The sequence below is a fragment of the Parasteatoda tepidariorum genome, chromosome 7 (genome assembly GCF_043381705.1).
Source record: "Parasteatoda tepidariorum isolate YZ-2023 chromosome 7, CAS_Ptep_4.0, whole genome shotgun sequence".
In the NCBI taxonomy this organism is placed as follows: Eukaryota; Metazoa; Arthropoda; class Arachnida; order Araneae; family Theridiidae; genus Parasteatoda; species Parasteatoda tepidariorum.
The window spans coordinates 63,122,784-63,146,988 of record NC_092210.1 but is presented as its reverse complement, the minus strand read 5'-3'; the positions used below and the strand labels follow the sequence as shown (position 1 = coordinate 63,146,988).

The 24,205-nt window shown below is 28.2% G+C and overlaps 1 protein-coding gene across 1 annotated transcript in view; it reads right to left on the bottom strand.

Annotated features, from left to right (window-relative positions):
* Positions 1-713: 713 nt before the first annotated feature.
* Positions 714-24,205, bottom strand: part of LOC107444143 (angiotensin-converting enzyme) — a 55,936-nt gene continuing 32,444 nt past the window's right edge. The window contains exons 4-13 of the mRNA XM_016058228.3: positions 21,969-22,112; positions 20,158-20,349; positions 13,167-13,264; positions 10,898-11,067; positions 10,542-10,666; positions 9,496-9,594; positions 7,941-8,085; positions 4,169-4,267; positions 1,338-1,460; positions 714-939 (exon numbers count right to left, since the gene is read on the bottom strand). Coding sequence (XP_015913714.1) covers positions 750-939; positions 1,338-1,460; positions 4,169-4,267; positions 7,941-8,085; positions 9,496-9,594; positions 10,542-10,666; positions 10,898-11,067; positions 13,167-13,264; positions 20,158-20,349; positions 21,969-22,112 — 1,385 coding nt within the window. The 3' untranslated portion in view covers positions 714-749. The remainder of the gene's footprint in view (positions 940-1,337; positions 1,461-4,168; positions 4,268-7,940; positions 8,086-9,495; positions 9,595-10,541; positions 10,667-10,897; positions 11,068-13,166; positions 13,265-20,157; positions 20,350-21,968; positions 22,113-24,205) is intronic.

Genomic DNA, 24,205 nt, shown 5'->3' with positions numbered 1-24,205 from the left:
GCAGATAAAAAATTTAATAAATTATTGAATCAATAAAAAATAATGAAATCAATAAAAAAATTAAATCAATAAAAAATTGAATCAATAAAAATACTTAAATCGAAATTCCACATTCAGAGAGAAGTTTGGTAAGTTAGGAATCTACATTTACATGAAAATAATGTTTAAAAAGACTGCACATTTTTTCCCCAGTAATACTGAAATTTCTCATTTATTTTGTTTTTCTAGAACAATATAAACGTTGAGTCAGAGAAGTTGAGTACTTGCAAAGCACAATATGTTTTCTTTAAAATTTTGTTTTTTCTTACCTTTAATATCTTTAATTAAAGACTTTATAATTGCTACTTTTGTGTTTTTGAGAGTCAAATTCTATTGTCCGTATAGTTTGTACAAGTAGAAAATTAGTTTTTATTAAAAGATCCGGAATTGAAGACAGATAAGAAAAAAAAATTACTAAGCAAATTTTCAAACCTGAATCCAGAATATTTCATTGGAAATAGCATACATGCCCCACTTTATAATTTTCCATTCTGATATTTGATTTAACTCCATAAAATAAAAAGATTAATAACAAAATAAAAATTTGCACGTGATGAATTAAGCAGTTGAATTTTTCTGCCGAAGTATATCGGATTCCCCTATATGATTTCACACAATAAGAGCCATAAGTCAATTCATCATATCTATTCATAGTAGTTCATTGAATTTAGATGTTTTTTTTAAATAAAATAAATTTTAATTTATAAGTTCTAGGGGCATATCGTTGAGTCGTTGGAGTACCATCCTAATGTTTCATTCTTGTTCTGTTCTTTAAAATATTCCATAAGTGGTTGAAAGTATTCCAAAATGGGTCCAGCATCCATCTTATTTGTTGCACCTCCTGTCATGATTTTCATTGCTTCAGACCAATGCTCTGAGCTACCAAGTTCCATTACTTGACTATAAAAAGAAACATATATTTAGTTAATTAATGTAGTATAAGAGCTTAAATCCATTCCAGCCAACCCAAAATGCATTATAGGCTGGTTTAGAAATGCATTTTATGCCGGTGGGACACAATGTATGAACATATTTTTATCAATATTACTCCTGACATTATAATCAAAAAGGTAAAATTTGACATTCTAAATAATTTTTTAAATTCATTTTTATACCATAAAGTTGACAGATAATGTGAAATTTTAAAGTTGATTACATTATATTGTAACAATGACGGAATTAAGATTCATGACTGCCTTTAAGTGAATATAAAAATTATAATCAAACGTGAAATGGTAAAAATAAACTTCTTATAATATGGAATGCATTCATGACATAGATCAAAAACAACTACTTGCCTTAGAATTTGACCTGCTTCTTTTGACCTGTAAATATCACATTTGTAAAGAGGACCTGTGTGACCAGCAGCTTCACAGAGGACTTTGTGGAATTGGAATTGAATAACAAAGCTCACAAAGTATCTAAAATTATAAAAAAGAATATTTTGAAACAGAATTCAAATAACTCAATTATTTATAATAAATCTTAAAAATATTCAAAATGACAAAATTTTTTTTGATTGTCCATATAAAGTTATTAAAATTGAAACTTAATTAACCATTTGATTTAAAGTTGAAATTTTAAATTTGAGACTTATTTTCTTGCATTTTTGTTGTGAATTATAGGCAATTGATATTTCCTAACTTTTTAATATCATTTAACTCTTGAAATTACATTAAATTCTCTAACCCCATCCTCAATAAAGGAGTTCATTAAATATTTTATTCCAAGAAAACACAATATCATCATTCTTAAGAAACATTTCATTGTCAAAAACATTTTTACGGCACAATAAATATAAATTAATGAGGTGTTTGAGGAATAAAAGCACCACAATATTTTTGGCGTTTTAAATTATCCATGAAGTCATTGGCAATCCATTTAAAATTTAACTTTTCTTTTTCATTGCATTCTGGCTCAATTTTTGTTAGATAGCCGAATAATGGATATCTTATTTTAATGCACAGCGATTGGTCTTCGCTTTTTCTATTTTTATAATGTTAACTTTTTGTGAGTATAGTACAAATTCAAATACTTCAGTAGAGAAATGAAGTTGCAACTATATAAGAGCTTATAGTAAGGACAATAATCTTCCTCGACAATTATTACGAGACTATCAACCAAAATAAAAGAAAAAAGTATCATTAAAATCTTTTTACACTAGAATTCCAAACTCTTCTTATGGACTTCGCATAATTAAGAAAAATAAGTATTTCTACAATGCATTTGCATTTCTCAGAAACTAAATTATATTATTGAATTCTATTCCTTACTATTTTTCTGGTTTTAATGTTTCAGGTTTAAATATTGTCTCAGAAAGTCGGTTTTCTAAAGAGACACATGTAAGAACACTTGAAATGTAAATAAATTACCGTGCACTATAAAAATTCTTATACAGTACAATCTACTAAAAATCATTTATCAAAAGCCTAAAACAAAATTGTAAAGAATTAAAAACGGATAGTTTCGTTAAAATTACAAGAGAAAATATTAATGGGAGACTTAATAATTTTAGAAAAATAGGGTAAGTAAAACTCTGTGACTGTCCGACTTTGGACATTTTGCTTTTTTAGGTACTGAAATCACTGGCGGTACATCCAAACATTATTTAACCACAACCAAGAATGGCTATCCTTGTTTTTCAGGACACTATCTTATAACGGCCATGTTAGGAGTGCCCAGTAATTTTGATTCCAGTTAGAAGACGTGGACAGCACTTGAGCTGGTACCTCTCTCTTCAAACTTCCACACCACAGCAAATAAGGGACTTTAAGCCATGACAGACTTAGCATGTATCTTGCTGCATATGCACGCTGGATCGAACTCACAAACACCATCGGAGGGAGTTGTCGTCTTCACCGACTACGCCACTGGAGTGCTGGAGGACATAATACCAGAGTGGACCTTTGACACTATCTGAGAAAGTGCAACTCTACTAGACACCCATTTTTCAGCATGGAGAATCAAACCGTAGTCTTATTAGGAGAATACTATTCCCACCAAACAGTGACAAACCACTAGACACCCACTTTTCAGCATGGATAATCAAACCGTAGTCTTATTAGGAGAATAATATTCCCACCAAACCGTGACAAACCACTAGACACCCACCTTTCAGCATGGAGAATCAAACCGTAGTCTTATAAGGGGAATACTATTCCCACCACACTGAATCTTCAGTTATTTGTATATTAAACAAATAACAATAGATTGAAATACCTGAAAGAAAGGCCCTTTAGAAAAATGGAGTCTGAATTTTCCATAACTTGTTTAGATGCGTTTGATGAAGAACTAATTCAACAGAGATTCTTTTTTTTCCTTTTTGTATTTTTACTGTGCATGAGGTATAGAATGCATTAATTAAAATTATTACATCCATTTCTACACATCAAAGTTATTACATTTATTTCTATTTATTCCATAGGTTGGAATTTATATACATACTACATCTATTTGAATATTTGCTCACTTAGTATTTATGACACATATTGCATTGACATGTATAAGGATTTAATTGCCCTTTCAAACTTTATATGTTGCTTTCGCAAAACAGCTTTTTCCTTATCCTTTCTCTTAATATCTTTATAGATTCCAACCGACTTTATTAAAAATTTAACATTATATTAACAATTAAATGATAATAAACACTTTCACAATAACTGATTGTCAGCAGCCAAGGAAGTTCAAAAATTAAGTGACCGACGGTATAAAGGGGCAATGCTGTCAGCATTGCACACCAATCATCATTACTTAATTGATAAAATAGTATTATTTTAATATTATAAAATGCATAGTTAATTTAAAAAGAAAAACAAGCAAGTAATATTCCTAAGATTCAACAGAGTACACGAGTTTCTAAATGATGTGATATTTTATGCAAGCTTTTATATCTGTATCTTCAAAATAAAATATCTTTAATTATAAAATAAATACCAGATCATTGGACAGAAAAGATATAAGCAACATTAAATACCTACGGAAGAAACACACCACAAGAAAGTAAAATTGCTTTGAAATTAAATTGCAAGCTTGGTGAAAACTCCATTTCTATTACAATGTTTTTCCATTAGCAAAAGAAAGAGCAATAAAATTTAACAATGCCTAAATTATTACCCAACAATGTACTTACCTTATGTAAGGAACGTTACCGGGTACGTGATATTTTGCACCTGGATCGAAATCAGTGTCTTCTCTCTTGACAGGTGGACAGATTCCTTGATACTTAAGCCTGTTAGGACAAAGAGATAGATTTTATCGATAACAACGCTTTTGAAAAAGTAACAATGCCGTATAACATTTCGAAACATGTCTCAATTTGCTGTGAATGTGTGAAAAAGTGAGATTTCGGAATAAAACTCAGAAGACTTATAATACTTAATTAAAGTTTTTTTGTGATCCATATGTTTTTTCTCTTATAATCGAAGAAGATGCGCTTTCTTAAAAATCATTATGTTTTGGTTGAATTTGCTGTTGTTTCTAATAAGACTTGAACAATCCAAGCTTGCTAATGGCTTTATTCGAATTAAGTCAGGAAGGTGCGCCTTTCGTTTGACAAGACAGTACCACTAGGGTGAAAGTACTTATTAACTCAGAGCTCCCCCCCCCCCCGATGAATGGCAATACCACTCATTCCCAAATTGGATATGGGGAAGGAAATTTTCTTTAGATTCTTGTATTCATGGTATTGCTCAGTGATCGACTATAGGACATTGAATCCCCCAGATTTTATCAGCACGTATATCGCATGTATACTGTAGGTCTTATCAGAGTAGGTCTTATTGGAGTCGTGTATAAAATTCCGGCCCTTCGGACCGCAGTCCGTTCTCTTACTACTGGGCTATCAACGCCCTTTGGGTTCAATTTAAAAATAGAAACAGTTCTCCAGTTTTTATAGTTATTCAGTTTTGTTTCTAAACTTCATATATTCGTATAAATATTCATGAATGAAATTATTGATTATATGGAGTTGTATCTTTGACACACATGAGAGGAGCACTGATTTTAAAATAGTTTTCCACTGATGTTTCCACTGATAGTTTTCCACTGATTATAAAATTTAGTCCACTCTCTAAACTTGAGTTAAAAAACTCGAATGATTTATTAGATATTCATTTTTTACTTTAGCATGTTATTACAGAGATGGTTGCAAGACATTTTCAAAAATAGAACTATCATTTTTTTTATTATTCAGCAGACCATGAGTTGTATTATGTAATTTTCGGTAATCTATTCATCAGAAAATCACGTAATTTCTGACAAAACGTGGATTTTTAAATGTTTAATAAAATAAATATGCATTAAAACAACCAACGTAAAATGTATGCAGAGACCAAGCGAGTAACAGATTTTCATTTGTCACACTAAAAAAAAATTGCAAGTCTCTATTTTTCAAATTACATAAAATAAAAAAAAGATATTTTTGAAAACTAAAATAATACTTTCTAATAGTTATTTTAAAATAATCTTTTAAGAAATTCTAAATATTTAAGACCTACATGTAAGTACTCTCTTACTTTAAATTATAATAAATAAAATTAAAAGTGAATTTTACTTGTAAATTTTTTTTTTCCTTTTAAAATGAGCAGCTTTGAAATAAATTATTAAAGTATCATATTTTTGCGCATAAGAAAAATTAGATTCTGATATTTAAACTTACTTTCGAAGTCTAAAGTTTTAATGAAATCGTTAGTGTAGAAAATATTTCAAGACTAATCTTGTAAAATTTATATTCTAAGAGAATGGGAATAAAAAGTTAATGAAACATACTTGTAGCTCATTATAAAATATCAAAATGGTCTCAAAGAATTAAGTGTCGTATCTAATTTTATACTTCGCTTCGAAAAATTTATTTTTACATGCTAAGAACATTTTTAGATTATAAAATTTTCTTTACGTTAGAATTAATTTTGTTTAATATTAGTTCTTTCTTGTTTAGTTATAAATTTATTAATGTTACAAGCCGAATTTTGTTAATTAAAAGTACAGCATTAGCATCTCATTATGTATTTAGACATTTTTGTTAAAACAGATTTAGATCATTATCCTAGTAATTGCACAGGGGAACAAATCTTTTGTTGCATTTATACAAATACTTGATCATGCTTAATTCGGGGGTGGATATTTCAAATCTTAAACTACTTTTGCTCCTAAAGCTACAGTTTTTTTTGAAAAATTACATTTTTAATCTATTTTTTGTCGAAATGTACAAGTTTAAAAACGTTACATATAAAATGGGTCGCTTAAATGTTGCAACAAACTTTCAGGAGAGTCTGGTACATGATCTGGATTAAAAAATCATGGGAACCCATGTTCGAAAATGTCATCACACGTGACTAGGCTCTTTTCCCCTATAATGACTTGTTCAGAAGCATACGAAGAAGCAGTTCATAATAAGGAAGCGCCCCTAGTGGCGTAGAACGTGATTTCAGGGCATGGGTTCCTATTTCCTATACAATTTTAATCCCGATGATGTGGTCTAGAAGTTTGTAGCAATATTTATGCAAACACCTGTTATATATAATTTCTCAAATTTGCCCATTTCAACAAAAAATTAACTAAAAATGTCGTTTAAAAAACTGTAGCTTAGAGAAAGAGAGAAGCAGATCTGAAATAAGAGGTACAAATTCTTATGCAAAGGAAAAGAAAGAAAAAAATTGTTCCCCAATTGTTCAAACATTGTTCTCTGAAAAATAAATGTTATTTATTTTTTAGTAATCAATCAGAATATACCTGCACATTCATAAAATAAGCATTTAATCATATTTAATGAAGGTTTTTTCAATGCTTGCTTTTCCTAAACTGCAGTATTTATATTAATGCTTCCTGTGTTAACATAAAAACGAATCATCTGAGTATTTATTTTGCGTATATTCTAAGGACAATTGGTTTAACGTTAAATCATAATATTGGTATTTTGAACTATAATGCCATGGAAATTTGCCACAACTTTAAAAAGATGTTAAATTAAACCATACTCTAGTTCTAGTTGAACTATTATATTATGATTCAATTTAAAAGAAATTTGGGGACAATCTTTCTTGATTAATATTAGGGTTCAAAAACTCTTCAAAGTTCTTAACTGTATAAAATCTCATACAATTTAGCCTCTATATTATAAATATTGATAAATTATTACGAAGATCATTACAAGAATTACGAAGATTTAATGCTTTGTATTTCTTTATGGTTTACAATAACTTAATTCTTATAAATTGACAATGCATAAAGTCAAGCCTATGCAAGTTGTTTCATCTGCAGGTCTTAATCACATGGAGAAAAAAAAGTCTGGTGAAGTTGCAGTACTGTATAGTAAGGCCATTTCCGCTACAAAATCCATAATTCTGGTTAATAAAACCGAAATTTATAGAATTTTAACCATTATTTTGGTAATTTTTCCTCTTGTATGGTAACAGTTAGCCGGAAATACCGGATTTTAAAATTTCAGTTCTTATTACCACACACTTAGTAAAAAATACTAAACTGAAAATTCCATTTAGCTAAATCATTTTTGTGCCATACTTTTAAGTACCAAATATTACCAAATTTCATCATATAATATAAAACCATATCTCATTGTTAATTTTGCCAAAATCATTACCAAAGCGCTACCTTAAGAATTGTCGCTCTTTTTGTTGTTCCCATTGAGCTCGCAACACCTTAAAGTTTACCATATTCTGGTAAACTTTATGGTATTCTTTTGATAATACTTTTTTTCTCATTGCAGAATTGTTTGATATTGTTACAGTCCAAAGACCTGATTTAGAAAATTAGTTTTCGCATAATTGTCCAAACATTTTAACTATAAATATATTTAAAGTTATTATTTTTGAAACTTAAAATTATTGGAATTTTCAGTAAATTTTTTGTTTCTGAATATGATAAACCTAATGTGATTAACTTACCTGAGACCCCACCATTTTGTATTCATTTCTTCGGGTTTTATTTCCCCACTGAAGAGACCCCATCTCCAAAGATCAATAAGGTAACCAGATGGTAAGAATGAAACTTTGTCTAAAGCAGTTCGCAGCAGGAAGTTCAAATCACCCTCTAGAAGAAAATAATGATTAGAAAAAGAACAAAAAAGAAAAAAAAACAATTTATTTAGCACTTTAATTGATTTTTTCACACCTATCTCCTTAGTTATACCTATCTTTTCACACCTACCTCCATAGGCACTGTTTTTTAAAAGTTTTTTCAGTTTTTTTTTCAATTAAAAATGACACGAGAACTGTTTTTAAATTTGTATTGAATTCTTTTTGAAATGTTTTTTTTAGTTCTATTCTCTATAGTTTTTTCTATTTAATTCTATTGCACTTATACATATTTAAACAAATGTCACTCTTAATTGAAAAAAAATTCAGAATTTTTTTCGTAAATAATACTAATAAACTTATCTTTCTTTATGCTTTTGACATTAACAATGCATCAAACGCAAACTTGTTTACTTGAAAATAAGAGCAAAAATAGTATTGAAAATAGCAGTTACTAAAAAAAGAGGAAACACTGTCACTTTAGGTAGAAATAGAAAAAAAAGTTTAAACGAAAGAAAAAAGTAAAATTCGGAGAATTCATGAAAGCTGTGCTGCTTAAAAGCAACAAATGGGTAAATAAAGGTTAAGAACGTTCACGGTTTTCTGCCTCTGTTATAGGCCTAACATATTTCTATTATTTAAGAACTTAATTTATATTTATTATCTGATTTGATCTTTTTCTCAAGGAAAATATCCAAAGTAACATTTTCTGAGTGGAAATAAAATTCTCTAAACTAGTTATCTTTCGACAATTGCTTAATACATTTTCATAAATATTTACTACCTTTAAAGTTCTCTTGCTAAATGTTATCTTTTTAAAAGAAACGCGTATTAAATTCCCACGGCAAACGCATTTTAAATTTTTGAAGTTCTTATTAATAGAGAATCCAAACTTTGAAGACAATCAATTTTCTAATCAAAATTATGGATTCTTTTACTTACATTTGGCTACCGAGCTAACTAGAATTTAAATTACTGTTAGCAGGAGGCCTCAAGTCTTTTTCTAGCATATCTCAATTCTAGTTAAAAATTCTTTCATTGAAAATAATTTTTGTTCACAATGATTGTTTTTGAATCAAATTATTGATTATTTGCATCTTCCGGATGGTGATTAATGTTTAGTAAATGTATGGTAATTCATTGAATAGTCTAAATAGTTTTTGATCAGTATTAAATATGGAAGTAAGTGTTTTGATTTATTCACTGACCAATTATCTACTGAACTATAAAATTTCTCATTTATGAACTAAATGTTTATTTCAGATCTGGGTTTATCTTTGTTTCAAAAAAATAAAAAAAATAAAATAAAAATAAATCGCACCAAATTTCATAATAACATCTAACGCCTTAAAATAATCGATTTCATGTAACCTATTAATTGTTAGATTTAGATTTATTCCGAAACCTGAGGTTTATTATTTATTACCTGGATCATCGGCTACTTCTTCTAGAAGACCTATCTTTTGCAGATGTGTAGGAGTTGAGACAGACAAAGCAAGGACGTCTCCAATTGCCTCATGGAATCCTGCAAAGATTTTATTTTACTCATTTCAAGCTTTAAATCCGTAAAAATATCTAATATTGTCTTATTGTTATATTAACCAAATATTAACTGATCAAAGGTAATTCACTTCTCAATATTTTTTAATTTAACGCATAAAGTTTTTTTTGTAAATTAGAAAACTATATGAAACGGAAAGCGTAGAACAAAACGACTACCGAAATTTTCGGATGATTTTTTTAGAAATTACGACTCCAAAATGGTAACCTATAAAATAAAGTATTAGGAAATGTAGTGAAAAATTATTACAACTTTGTTATCTTTAATTCCATATTCCACACTTGTGAGACACTATCGAATAAAAGAGAGCAATTACATATAAGTTCAAGTAAGAGTTTTAATAAAATATTTTAATCTCTTTGCTTTAATACCATTTTCATTTTGATCAAAACTGCTTTAGTTCATTTAGTTAATAAAACAGTTTGAAAAACATCGATAGTTAAAAAAGTTCGTTTTTTTAAAGTATTACACAAATAATATTATAGTTATTATTTATTGCTTAATTATTCAGAAAAAATAACTATTTACTTTTTAGACTGAAATTAGAATAATAAAACTAATTTTAGTAAGAAATAGTAAATATTGCTTGCAATTAGAAAAAAATCATGATTATTATAATTTACTAAGCAATTTTTTGTTATTTCTAACAAATACTTTGATATTCGGCAAGCTTTCAAATAACTCCACAGAATAATTTTCAAAATATGCATATACGAAAATGAAATAAATCTTTCTTAGCTTTTTTTCCTCTTATGTTTCATCGTTTAACATTAAACATTTACATTAAAAAACATTAAATTTTCTCCTTACTTTTTTTTTTAAAAAACTGAAATTTAAATATGCAACAAATATTAATTCTTAACGTAAATGCGCATCTTAAGATAGTATCACCTGTTGATATTAAATATTACCTGGATTTGCTCCTTCTCTGAAAACGTTTGGTTGTCTTGCATATTGTAAGAAATACTGAATATGGCCCATTTCATGATGAACTGTTATTAAATCTTCCATAGTAATGTCTGTACATTGCTTAATTCTGAAATTATGAATTGCATTTCAAGTAATTATCACAGCTGTGAATTTTAACATATCTCTGATGATCTTAACGTTAACAATATTTTTAGGATTTCAAACTAGTATAGTACGTGTTAAAAATGAGTCAAAAATGATATTTTTTTGTTACTTCAAAGTAATATTTTTTTTAAAAAAAATCAGAACCTAAGTTTTAAAAAGTATGTTTTGACTTATACATGAAATTTGAACGAACCTGTAATCTTTTCCATTGCAAAAGTCCCATGCAGATGCATGGCAAATAATTTCTCTGTTTTTTGGTTTTTCAATAAGAGAGTGTTTCCAAAACTCGGCTGGCATGGGTTTTAAACCCAGTGATGTAAAAAACTCTTCGGATATTTGAAACATCTCCAAAGCACTTAGATTCTGAAAATAAATATTTAAATTAATTAAATTGTCAAGGTTTTTGGGATATAGCGAAGAGAATTATTTTCGTTAGGGAGATTTAATTGAATTAGACAGATATATGATTGGAAATTGAATATATTTTTAACATTTCATTTAAAAATTACCTGTATTAAAATTTGTACAAATACCAACATCGAAATTTGCAGATACTCATAAAATAAAGTACAGTGATAAAGTCCAAGTTCGGATAATTGAGTTAGATTGCTAAAAAAATAAAATTTTCATTGGATTATTTAAATTTTCATTAATTTTAGGGATTTCTATTACTTGAACAATATAGAATACTCGTACAATAAATATTCACTGCGTATATTAATAAATTAGGCTTTTATAAAGTCATTGTCTTCAGCCATTATATATTCATTAAGCATTGATAATTGTAAGTATTATTTTAATATTTTTAAAAAATGAAAGCGTAATTTTTAAAAGTCTAAGGTAATTTTATAGGACATTTTATAAATTAATAAGTGTTTTGGTTATGCGATTTATTATACTTATCAAAGAAGTTAGTTTTCAGAGGTTTCAAGGACCGACAATGAATTACAAACGGAAAATAGTGTTTTTGAATAACCTATACCAAAAAATGTAGCAATAAATTTGTAACTTATAACAATTGTTTTGGCTATCAAGTGTAATAATTTTAAAAAATTTCGTAAGCCTATCTTAAATATTTATAATGATATGGACATTTTTGTAAAGAAATTTTTTTTCCTTACTTTTTTTCAATAACTTTAAAAATATTAAATAAAATTAAACAACATTTTTGGACCATTGTAAAATTAATTACAAAATTATTACTTTAAAATTTGAGAAAAATTTGTTCAAAACTGCGCAAGATATGAGTAATTAAAGAAGGTTCTCTTATACTGCGCAAACGAGGGAAAAATTTAAATTTGTTTTTTCTTAATTTTGCTGTGAATCGTGTGATTGCAGTGAAAAAAGTTTCAAGCAATTTTCTAAGTAGTTTTTGCACTTTTTTTTAAAAAAAAAAGCTAGAAAAAATAAGTGGTTTTCTACAAATTTTATTTTCTACTATTAAACACGATTTTTTAAAAATGACACATACATTGTTGGGGATCATCCCCATAAAAATATCTTTTCCTTCGCATGTTCTCTTTCCTTATACAATCATATATCGGTGTATGAGCGTTCATTGTAAGGTGTTATCATTCATTACTTAATTTTGTCTTGTGATGCAAAATAATATTTGTAGAAAACCCCTTTCAACCCCATCATTTTGAGTTTTTTTTTAAAAATTACAAAGACTAAATACAAAATTGCTAGAAACAAATTAAATTTTTAAGATACCCAGATCAGATTTTTTTCATTAGTTGCCAAATATGATTCACCACAAAATTAATTAAAAAAAATTGTTAAATGTCTTTTCGATCATGCACAGCATAAAAAAACTACTTTAATTTTTTATATATTGCACAGTTTAACCAATTTTTTTTCGTAATTTTAAAGCAAAAATTTTGTAATTAATTTCAAATTACTCTAAAAATTTCGTTGAATTTTGCTGAATATTTTTAAAGTTATAGCAGAAAAAAAAGCAAGACAAATTTTTATTTTATTTTATAACAATGCCAGTATCTCCAGAAATATTTAAGCTAGACTAACGAAGTTTTGGACATTTATTGCATATAACCGAAACAATTTTTACAAGTTACAAACTTATTGCTACTTTTTTTGGCTTAGGGTGTTTAAAAACACTATTTCCCGTTTGAATTTTACTGTCGGTCCCTCAAATTTATTTAAACTTCTTTGATAAGTATGAGAAATTGCGTGATGCAAATACTTCTTAAGTAAGAAAATGGTTCTTTTAGTATTTATTGAGAAATATGAACAAAAAAGTACAATAGTGTTTCCATCATTTTGTCCAACCTCTGCATCTCAATGTTAGTATAAGAAACGTTAAAAGAAATAACATATTTTCTAAAGAATTTATTTTGTCAGTGACATTTAAAAAAAAATTAAATACAAGACATTTTGAAATAAATCAATTTCAGTGGGATTTTGTCCACCCAAATGACTATAAAAACCAGACAATTGTTTACCTTAGCTTCCATTATGGGTGTGACATCTACAGAGGGTTTTCCCAAGTAAGGTTGAGCGATGTCCAACAGTGACACCCACGATTGCGCCCACATATTTCCTAAGTAGGGAAAAATAAGAATATTTTAGTTAGGGGTGGACAGTAATAGTTTCAGATATCGAAAAAAATGAAATGTTTTGATGTCGAGACCTAAGATGACCTTTTGCTGCGCCTCTATTGCAAAAGATCAAAGCGTTATCAAAAGATGTAAAAGGGAACTAGGTTGAAAAGGCCATGATGCTCCTTATTAGAAAAGTTGTTTCTGTCGAGTTATTATCACATTTGAATTCAAATTCATATAATGAATGGAAATGTGTTTTTATTGCATAATTTAATAATGAATGGAAATGTGTTTTTCATTATATTAATGCAATTTTGAGAATTTAATGGATATTTCCAAGTGATGACTCGTTGTACGGATTTTACAATGTATTATAAAATTTTTCTCGAATGACTCAATACTGTATTTTACACAATTTTTTTTGGATAAAAAATCAAGCTTTTAGTTACGATGTTACGGATAAGGGAAAATATGTGTCACGTGACAAATTCTTTGACACTAATGATATTATAATTGGCAAGAGTATCTTAGAAAGTTGGGAGTCGAGAACATTGCGGTTTTTCGTAACATGCTTTCCTTCCTAAGTAGGTAAAATCTGAGATTAATGAAAAAGTTTGTTAAGTTTGTGTTTTTAAAAGTTTTTTTTGTGTTCTTAAAAGTTTGTGTTTTTAAAATAATTAAAATACTCCTTAGAAAGTGTTAGTCCACTCTTTTAAATGAAATACATTTAATCATTTAATCAAATGTACATTTAATTAGTGATTTATTGACTATTGGTACAACAGAATTGATTATGTGACACTGTTTTCTAAGAAAAAGAAAATCACCAATGTACTTAAAACTACTTGTTTTAAAACTTTTATGCCCAAGAGTGTATAAGAAAAAAAAGAATACTTCGAAACAGTTTAATTTTTTAAATACGTAAGTTAAAAGGAATAATTGTTACTTAAAAATTTTATTTGAAAATGGTGATTGATGATTAAATTTTTCGGTTGGAATATTCTTATTTATAAACATTTTGATTTTTATAAATGAAAAATTCTTAATTTTAGAAATTATTGTTTGCATACAACTTGTTATTCGAAATAAATGTATCGAGTTTTTCATTTATGCTGTACACATTTTTATTGTGAGTAAAATAAACAAAGAAAATAATTCTTTTTTCTTAAGAAAGGATTTTTTTTAATATTTTTTTTAAAAAAACTAATGATGTTTTTACTTAATGGTATTTATATGATTAGCAAATTAATCTATCAGAAAACTGTAAATTACATAATATATAAATAAAATATCTTGTACATGTTTATTTATGTTTATTTTTGAGTTTTGTTTTGTGTTTTTCTATGTTCCAGTATTTTCAAATATATTGCTTTTCTGAATTTTTTTTTATCTCAAATAAAACGTACTTTAGCTGAAAACAATATACTGAAAACTTTTTTTTACCAGCAAAACTTACCTACTGATACATTTATTTCTAACAAGGATTGATGATGGTTTAACAATATGAATCAGTGATGCGATTTTCCGTTTCCTTTTAAGAAAGGAAACTCTCGTATTATGATTTAATGAACGGACAATCAATTATTTTGTAATTAAGATAGGATATAAACATTGATAAAAACAAATACAATAATGAGGTTTTGATGTATTGATTTCCAACGTTGTAAACCAAAGAATTTGGTGTCAGCTAATGTTTGTGATTATTCAAAATAATACGAAATATTCATCTGAAACCGGTGAAAAATAAATGTGTATACACAGTGAATAGAAAAAAGTACATATATAGAGGAAAGCTACACTGTTAGAAATGTTTCGGAAAAAACGGTTAAATAACAATTTATTGAATGGTTATTTTACTATATTTAATCAGAACAGTCAAATAACCATAAATAAAATGGTAATCAAACTGTTAAGTTTGAGAAAAACTGCTTATTAGCTGCTTTCACATAATGCGGTTAAACAACCAGAATCTTATCTCACCAACTAGAACCACCTTATGAAACTACTTAGTTCTTTGCAACTGAGTACATATCATAGCCGAGTGGGCTTATCTGTCAATCTCATGACCGGCAGAACTGGAGTTCGAGTCCTAGTGTTGACACCACAATATTCCCTTCAACACATGAAGAATTTCCAGTGTCCGGCAACCTCCAATGCCCATTACCTTACGGAATGCAGAGCTCCTATGTCTAGTTAAATAATTAATTATTTTTTACTTTTATGAAAAATGCTGGTTGTAAATGGTTGCAAAATTGTATTGTTTTGTATTTATGGTTTTATAACAATACTTTTTGTAAATGTTTTCAAAACCATAAAGGAAAAAAATGGTCTTTACCGTAATTTTTACGGTTAATCGGATGGACAGACAGCTGCCAGTTATTGTACCATAATTTTGAAAGGAAAATTTTAATAGTGTAGTGTATGTTGGACACTTGCGAAGCATAGCTTTCTTGGTCAGTAACGGTCAACTTATAGAGGGGACGGATATTTTTTTTTTAATAATTTCTGATATCATGTTATTCTTAAGTATACCATGCTAATTATTTTCATGTTATTTATATATTTTTATAAGTTACTAAATAAATTCTAAAATAAAATATTTTTTCAACAATTTTCCCAATCCAGGAGACAAGGGAACTCTTGGATCAGGTACTGGGAAAAATTTGCCTTCGTGGAGGACTTTTTGATGGAACTAACCCGCATTTGCATTACATGAAGAGGAAGATAACGAGAACCTCGCATGGTTAGCCGGAAAGCAAGGGGACTCTAACTCATGATCTGCCTACTACTAAGGATATTTTAAGTCAGCAGAGTGATTGGTGCAAGCCAGATGCAGAGTTCATATCGAGCAGCCATCACTGGGATTCAAATCCGGTTCACCTCATTGGAAAGCGAGCACTTTATTTCCTGAGCCATTACGGCTCGATTGAGGTTTGACGACCACTCTAAAATGCTCAACTATTTCAGTCTTTAAATTTTATTGAACCTCACACTATAAGCAAAGTTACAAAATGCTTTAAGCATAATAAATCTTTCGGGATTTTTTTAAGTCATATCAGTAATAACTATTGCTGTTGGGATGATCTAAATTTAACTTTTTTTGAACATGAAAGAGACATGAAAATTAAGCCAGCATGCGTCTGATATATTTGTGAAATGATATATCTTAAACCAATATTACCCATTTTATTTCCAGTGTTATTTGTTGGACAATTTTAGAGAGGAGCTGATTTTTGATTTTTTCTATCTTCTAAGTTGTCTCTCTATGTTTTTTTTTGTTGATGATAATTGATGTTTGTAATTCTCAAGACGATCTAAGACTCTACACATACCTAACTTTGAGTGATTTATTAAAACTCAGATTACTAAAATAGACTTTTTTTCAAATTTTAACTTTCAAATTCGTAAAATTTAACTATGCCTGAATTGCTTCTGGTGCACTGAATGAAATGTAAAAGTTTTCCGAATGGTTCATAAATTGGCGCAAAATAATTGGTATCTTCTAAATAGGCTTAATTTGTAAAAGATCTGTCTAAATTTTTGTCTAATTTAAATAATAAAATAAAAATTGCGTCTAAATTTTTGTGTCAAGTAAAATACGAATTTTATTTTTCAAACTCAAATTTTGTTTCAGGTGATCAAATTTACAGACATAATATGTGAAAATACTCTATAAAATTTCCATGCTTTATTTCCAGAAACATTTCATTTTCTCCTGAATTTCTATCGGATTCCTGTGAAAAAAATTTTTTTTCTTCAAAAGTTAACTGAATTCAACAATCGATTTTTTTTAGTGTGAGTGATAACGCCTTTGTATATGACTTAATGCAATGTCAGCGTAGTTGAGCGGTCCAGACAAATTGGAATTATCAGGTTTTTGTCCTTCTGAAAGGTGAATAACTGTAAAAATGTGCATTGTAATTTAAGGTTTTAATTCTCATTCAAATGCTTTCTAAATGTCTCAAGACCATTCTAATATGTTACTTCCTTTTCCGTATTTAATTATATAAATTGCATAAAAGTTCATGTTTACAAGTGGAAATATTAGTTGCTTTGTATACTAGAAATGCTTCAGTAAATCTGTTCTAATCACTGGAATAATCTTCATTCTTACTACACAAGAATATTTATAATATTCTAATTACTTGAACTTTAAATAACATTTTCAACAACATTTAGTAGTTACACTTTTTAGCAGTCACGTTTCAAATTTGCTGATTTGTTACAGAAACTTTTTGTATTTTTAATAGAAAGATTTATGAATTCTTCAGAAATGTTAGATGGTGATTCCAGGAAAATTATTGACTTTTAGTACGATAGTTCTAAATTTTTGCAAAAATTTTCATTCTATTTATTTATTTGTTAACTGCCCATCATTTTTCAAGAATATTCTTGAATTTTTTGGGTGGCATTCAGTTTGTTATTTTGTTTTAATGCCAAGTATATGTTAATTTCAAATTAGTCGTATATCAGCTCCGTTTTCAAAACTTATTTTTTATTATTTATTACTTTCAATTAAGTATAAATTTTTATTGAAAACTTGAAAGTTAAAAACTTTTATTTTTACTGATAACTTTTATTGATAACTTTAACATTAAGGAATAAAATGAATCTCTAGCAGTTTTAACTTATTTAAAACAGTATTAATGTGTGATCTTTTAGGAAAAAAAAATAGAAAGTGTATCAAAACTTAATTGCAACCATACGATTTATATTTTACCCAAAAATAAATAAATGAAATTATTTCAATTTCCATCCACGCATTATTGATTCGCTAATTGGTAAACGTTTTAGATTTCTTATGGGTGACTATTGCAGTTCAAAATTAATGATATAGAAAATTATATACCAATTGCTGTTGCCAATAAGTAGCTTCTTAATATATCTATAATTATTTTACTAGGCTGTAAGGACACGGAAGAATTAACTTGAGACTTTAGACGATTATAATTAAGAATATATTTTAAAAACAAAATTTATTTCCCACAGACTATTATTCGAACTATTGACTAATGTATATAATTATAAAGATTATGACTGCAAAGACTTAAGTTTTGATTTGAATGGTAAATAATAATAAACGAAATTATTGCTCATAGTTCCATCGCTCTAAATATTATCATGTGCCAGTGTTTATATTAAATTATTTTAAAGAAAAATGCATCCTAGAACTTGCAGGTAACAATCATTGATTATTTTTAAAGAAACTGGTTGAATTCATTTTTATGAAATTGATTCATTGGTTTTTTTTTTCTGTGAACAAATGATAAAAAAGTCTAAAATGAAAATAATTCAGTTTCTAGTATTAATTTTACTTATATCCAGTGTTGAATAGCCGACTCAATTCTGAGTTAATGACTATCAATTTTCAACTCCGAAGCCTTGTAATTTTGAACCCAACCTCTAAGACAAGGGAACTCCTGGATCAAACAATGGGACAAACCCTCACTTACGCAACATAGAGAGGAAAAATACGAAAACCTGACACCGTTAGCCGGACGGCAACAGGCCGGGAGCAGAATTCGTGTCAAGGATCCACCTCTGGTATTCGAACCCGGGTCACTTCTTTGAGCAGAGAACTCCCTGTCCACTGAGCCACAGCCGCTTTTAATATTGATATTGCAAATAAATAAAATATTATGATTATTTTTTATTTAAAAAAAACAACTACTTGTAGACCATTACATACGAGGCTCATTGGAGTAAGTATGAAAATAAAACAAAAACGATTCTTAATAAAAGAATAAAAAAGGTATATGACTTGTGGTTTTTCAGCAAAGGTATATTCATAAACATGGAGAAGAATTTTTGGGGAAAATTAGCAACTGAATGATAATGACATTTCTGATCAAAAGAACAACAACATAATTTTGGTAAATAAAACCAATATATACGGTATTTAAACCATTTATTTTGCTACTATTTCGTTCCATATGGTAACGTTTTAACAGAAATTTTGATTTTCAAAATTATAATTCTCATTACCACACATTTAGTAAAAAATATAAAACTGAGAGTAAATTTAACTGAATAAATGATTTTTATGTCGCGCTTTTAGACATCATAATTTTTCCATATTTACCAAATTTAATGACATATTATAAAACCATTTTTTATTGTTAATTTTACTGATTACCAAAGAACTTCCATAAAAAAATCGAGCTCATTGGTATTTCCGTAGAGCCAGAAGCACGGAAAATTTTACCGTATTCCGGAAGTTTTGACCATACTTTTTTCTCAGTGTAGCATGTAAATATTTAACTTGAATGTTTCAGTTTTTAGCTCCAAAAAATAACTAAGTCCGCCAGTTCATTACCGAAGCAGTGTACGATAATTACTGGGGTTAAATCACTTGCTTTTCGAGCAGTTGTCAAGGGTTAGACTACAATCGATGACTGAAATTTCATTTACTCATATTCTTTTGATCATTTGTGCTTCCTAATCAAGTAAGTTAATCTTCATGCAGAATTAAGCCTATTGTTAGTTGGTATCTCTAAAAAAGAAGATAGTGAGTTTCTTAATTTGAGGAAATGATGCTTGGATAATCTTCAAAGCATGTCTTCGTAAAAACAAAAAAAATTCGTGAATTTTCAGCACATAATTTTTTACTTACAGCTTTAAGGTTTTTAACATTTTTGATATGTAAAAATTTTTTGTATTTTAACCCACTTACCGAACAAATGTGCTGGAATTGGTCCGTTTTCTTTAATTTAATTACATCCGTATTGCCAAATGAGTCTCCTCTTAATGTGGGCATGCAAGCGCCAGAGCACATAATTTTTTTTCTTACGGTTTAAAATTTACAGTAATTAGTTACAAATTAGTTTAAAAATTACTACAGGTTTTTAACATTCTTAACATGTAAGTATTTTTCGTATTTTAACCCACTTACCGAATAAATGTGCTGGAATTGGTCCGTTTTCTTTAATTTTATCAGCTCCGTATTGTCGAATGAGTCTCCTCCTAACGTAGGCATGCAAGTGCTGATATAATGGTTTCAGCTGATCCCAAAGAGCTTCCAAATCATCATTAAATGTGTCACTTTCGTATGCCTCTCTCCACATGTCTCCCGTGTCAGAAAATCCTGGATTATAATATTATAAAAGGTATGAAGAAAATCACAAGAAATAATTCTCAACTCTGAACTCACACTCTAAAGTAATTTCCCCTCGAGGACACTTTATTAGGCATTTTTTCCCTATTTTTTAATTTCTATATCGTATTTGTTCATTATGTTAATTTGAATTTTAAATTTTTTTTTATTAAAAAATTTACTACTTAAACATTTACTAATTAAACTTAAATATTTCGTAAATATTTACAGTTTAAAAATTACAGTGTATAAAATAAAAATAATCTACTAGGATTTTACAGAAAATTTATAAGTTTTATATGTTTTTATCATCACCGAAAAAAAATTTAGAACTTTAAAATCTAAAAAAAGGGGAATTCTGTTTTTTTTAAAAAAAACTAAATTGGACAAATCAAGTCCTGTTTTGGACGAACTCAAGTTGAAAACTCTTTTTAAAGTATAAAATAGAGGTATTAAGTATTATTGATATACATTAGGTATTATTAAACAATACTCGAGTAAGTGCAGGGCATTATTATTAACAAAAAAGTATATTTTGAAAAAAATTCTTTAAGACCATATTAGAAACCTTCGTATTAATTATTTTGCGACAGCAACTGGAGAAATTTTTTTATTTTTTAGTTCCCTATTTTTGCTCAATCCGATACTTTGGTTACTTTGTCAAACTTTGAGGGGTACTTAGTTTGTGTTACATTGTATTTTTGATTGCATATTTATGCATCCAGCTAGGCTTGTAAGGGTAAAAAATGCATTCTCGATGAAAAAAACATTACGAAAAATCAAAATATTATAAAACATTAAATGCAACCATCTAGTTTTATTACGAAATACCAACTTGATATGTTCAAATGAAATGGAATGATGCTTTTGTTTTACTAATAAAATTTGGTTAAAAATCTAAACAATGATTTCTTAAGTTATATTTTACCGTAGTGTTTTTTCTTCCCAATTCCATGGGAATATTAAATATTTTATTTACATCAAGAAATTACCTAACTGTGTTTTAGAGATTCTACACTGTAAAATATTTAGAAAAGTGCGTCAAAATAGTTTCGAAACAAGTAATAGTAGAATTTGAAAATCTCTTGTATTCAAAATTGAAACAGCATATACTCATATTCGAGAAAATGCGTACGGAAAGAGAAATATGTTTGTTTGCTGCCGGCAGGATTCAAACTAAAGACCACTGGATCCTTAGTTGGTTGCTCTAACCGCCATAGTTGCGCTATTATTTATTTTGGAGCTATTTTGAAAATGTTTACTCAATTTTCCGAATTTCTTTTTTACAGTGTAATATTACCTCTTAAAAAATGAATAATTTAAAAGCCTGTTCTTAAATATTTTTTTAAAGAAATATTTCAAAGAGAGTCTTTTTAAAATGGTTTTTTAGAGATCCAAAATTCTCTAAGAGATTAATGAAAATCGGTCTTACTTTGAAACTCTAAAATAAGCATTCCTACCATTACTCTTACCATTTTTTCAAAGATTCTTTTTTAAGAAATATTTCAAAGAGAGTCTTTCTAAAATGGTTTCTTTTAAAGAGATTCAGAATCCTCTAAGAGATTAATGAAATCTGGTCCCACTTTGAAACTCTAAAATACCATTCTTACCATTGAGTAAAGCTGCTTCATTGCTAAGATTTACGAATCTTAAATATTTTTCACGAATAGGTTTTCCAGCTGCATCCCGCCAAGCTTTCCATACGTGAGTCAACTCATCATAGTCTCTAGATTTAGTCAATATTCTTTGTAAATCTGAAAAGCAAACAAAAACGTCTAAATCTAATTTAAACTATTATATTTTTGATTAAAAAGAAATGAATAAATCAGAAAAAAGAATGTCAATAACTTTTAACATTTGAAGTTGGGCGAAAGCAGAATAACATTCAATCATAGTGTTCCTAAGTGGTCCTAAGAGTATCGTTTAATATATTAGTGAATATTGTCAAAATTAATTTCACAAACTTTAATTTTTAAATAAAGCATTGTTCATTAAAATCTTATTTAAAAAAAGTTTTACATTAGAAATTTATAAGTTGTAAAGAAATTGAAACGTATCAGATTTATTTAAAAAAAACACGAATGTTAGAAGTCAGTCCCAGCATAGCAATTACGTGACCTTAATAAAAGAAATTGAGCCAATCATAAACCCTGTAAGAACTATGGTTTAAAATATATCAGAATATGATGTGAAACAACTAAAACAATTTTGTTAACACTTTATTGTGAGTTAATCAAGCGTTTACGTACTATTTAAAAGGTCAAATTTAAATATAGATGTACTTATAATTGAATAATCATACACCAAAATCTCACACTTTCACACTGTGTGAGAATTATTATGACTTCCTAAAACCAGTGTTGCTAAAACACCAATGTTTGAGCACTTTGAATATCCAATATTCAAGAAAAACCCTATAAAATATCGCCAGTTGTTGGTTTAAGACCTGGAATGAATTGGCGTGAGTTTGTTTTGGCGTGAGTTTGGAATAAGTTTGCTTTTATTCTTGACACTGATATTCATTAACAGAAACAAAAATTCGCCGTTAAATATATATGTGTATATTTTTAGCTGTACAATAATGATAATATCATTTTAACTAGGAGCCTTCACCCCCTACTCTCTAACACTCGCCAACCAAATTCTAAAAAGTAAATTACAGTAACTTGAATATAATAGTATTTGTATATTGCTGTCAAAATTGCTTTTGTATGTATTCAGGTAATGTCAATAGCATTCGTGTAAAGTTGTTTGAAGTCTGCTAAGTATTGTTTTGTGACCACAAATACATAATCATTCGTAATTTAGGAATTGCCTGTCTTTCTAGGAAAAGTGCCGTCTGATCCGATAGTGTCAGAAGTTTCGACGTTACAGTCAGAATAGCTGTCAGATAGGGTGGTCAAATTGCTATTCCCCATTCTTTTAGAAGTCACGCAATAAGGTATTCTCACGAAAATCTTTCGCATACGGTTGAAAATCATATTATTATGATGTTTAAGAAAATAATAGTTAATGGTGCAGCAAAACGAGATAATATGTAAGATAATGACACACACATTTAATACTGAAGATTATTTAAGGAAAAATGATTCTTGTAAGTTTTTACCACGTTTATATTAACTTGCCTTCGTGTATGTCTGTTCGGGTGGAATTTTGTAATCGATTTTAAACTAACTTCCCGACTACTGCAGACTTCAAATTTGGTACATAGTTCAGAATTGGGTGACAATGCATGAAAATGAAGAGAAAGAAGACATACAAAGTAAAATAAAATCAAAATTCAAGTAAAAATTAATATTTTCGCGATTGTCTTTTGTTGTCGATTCGATTATTTCAAATTAGTGTTACATGTCAGTTGATAAGTTTTGTGTACAGTGAGTGAAAAAATTGAGATTTTGGAAGTGAGTACAAAGAACAAAAAATTTTTTTTTAAAAAAAAACCTCGTTTTTGTAGTGGAGAATAATAATTAAAAAATAAAAATTTGAAAGACGAAAAACGTGGGGCGCATGAAATACATAACAGTACATATACACATACATATACGTATTTTCTTACTTATACACATGCACAGTCACACATGCACAAACATATTCCACATTGAGATACAATTACAATTACAGATATACATACACATATTCTCATGAGCACATATACACACACTAATATAACATTACTGTTATGAATTTCATGAATCCCACGTTTTTCGTTTTTCAAATTTTATTTTTTAGTTATTATTATCTCCACTGCAAAAACGTGGTTTTCAAAAATATTATTTTTTATTTTGATTTTTTATTTATTATAACTAAGTGCTGTTAATTTTCGGTAACTCGAAACTGTTAAGCCCCG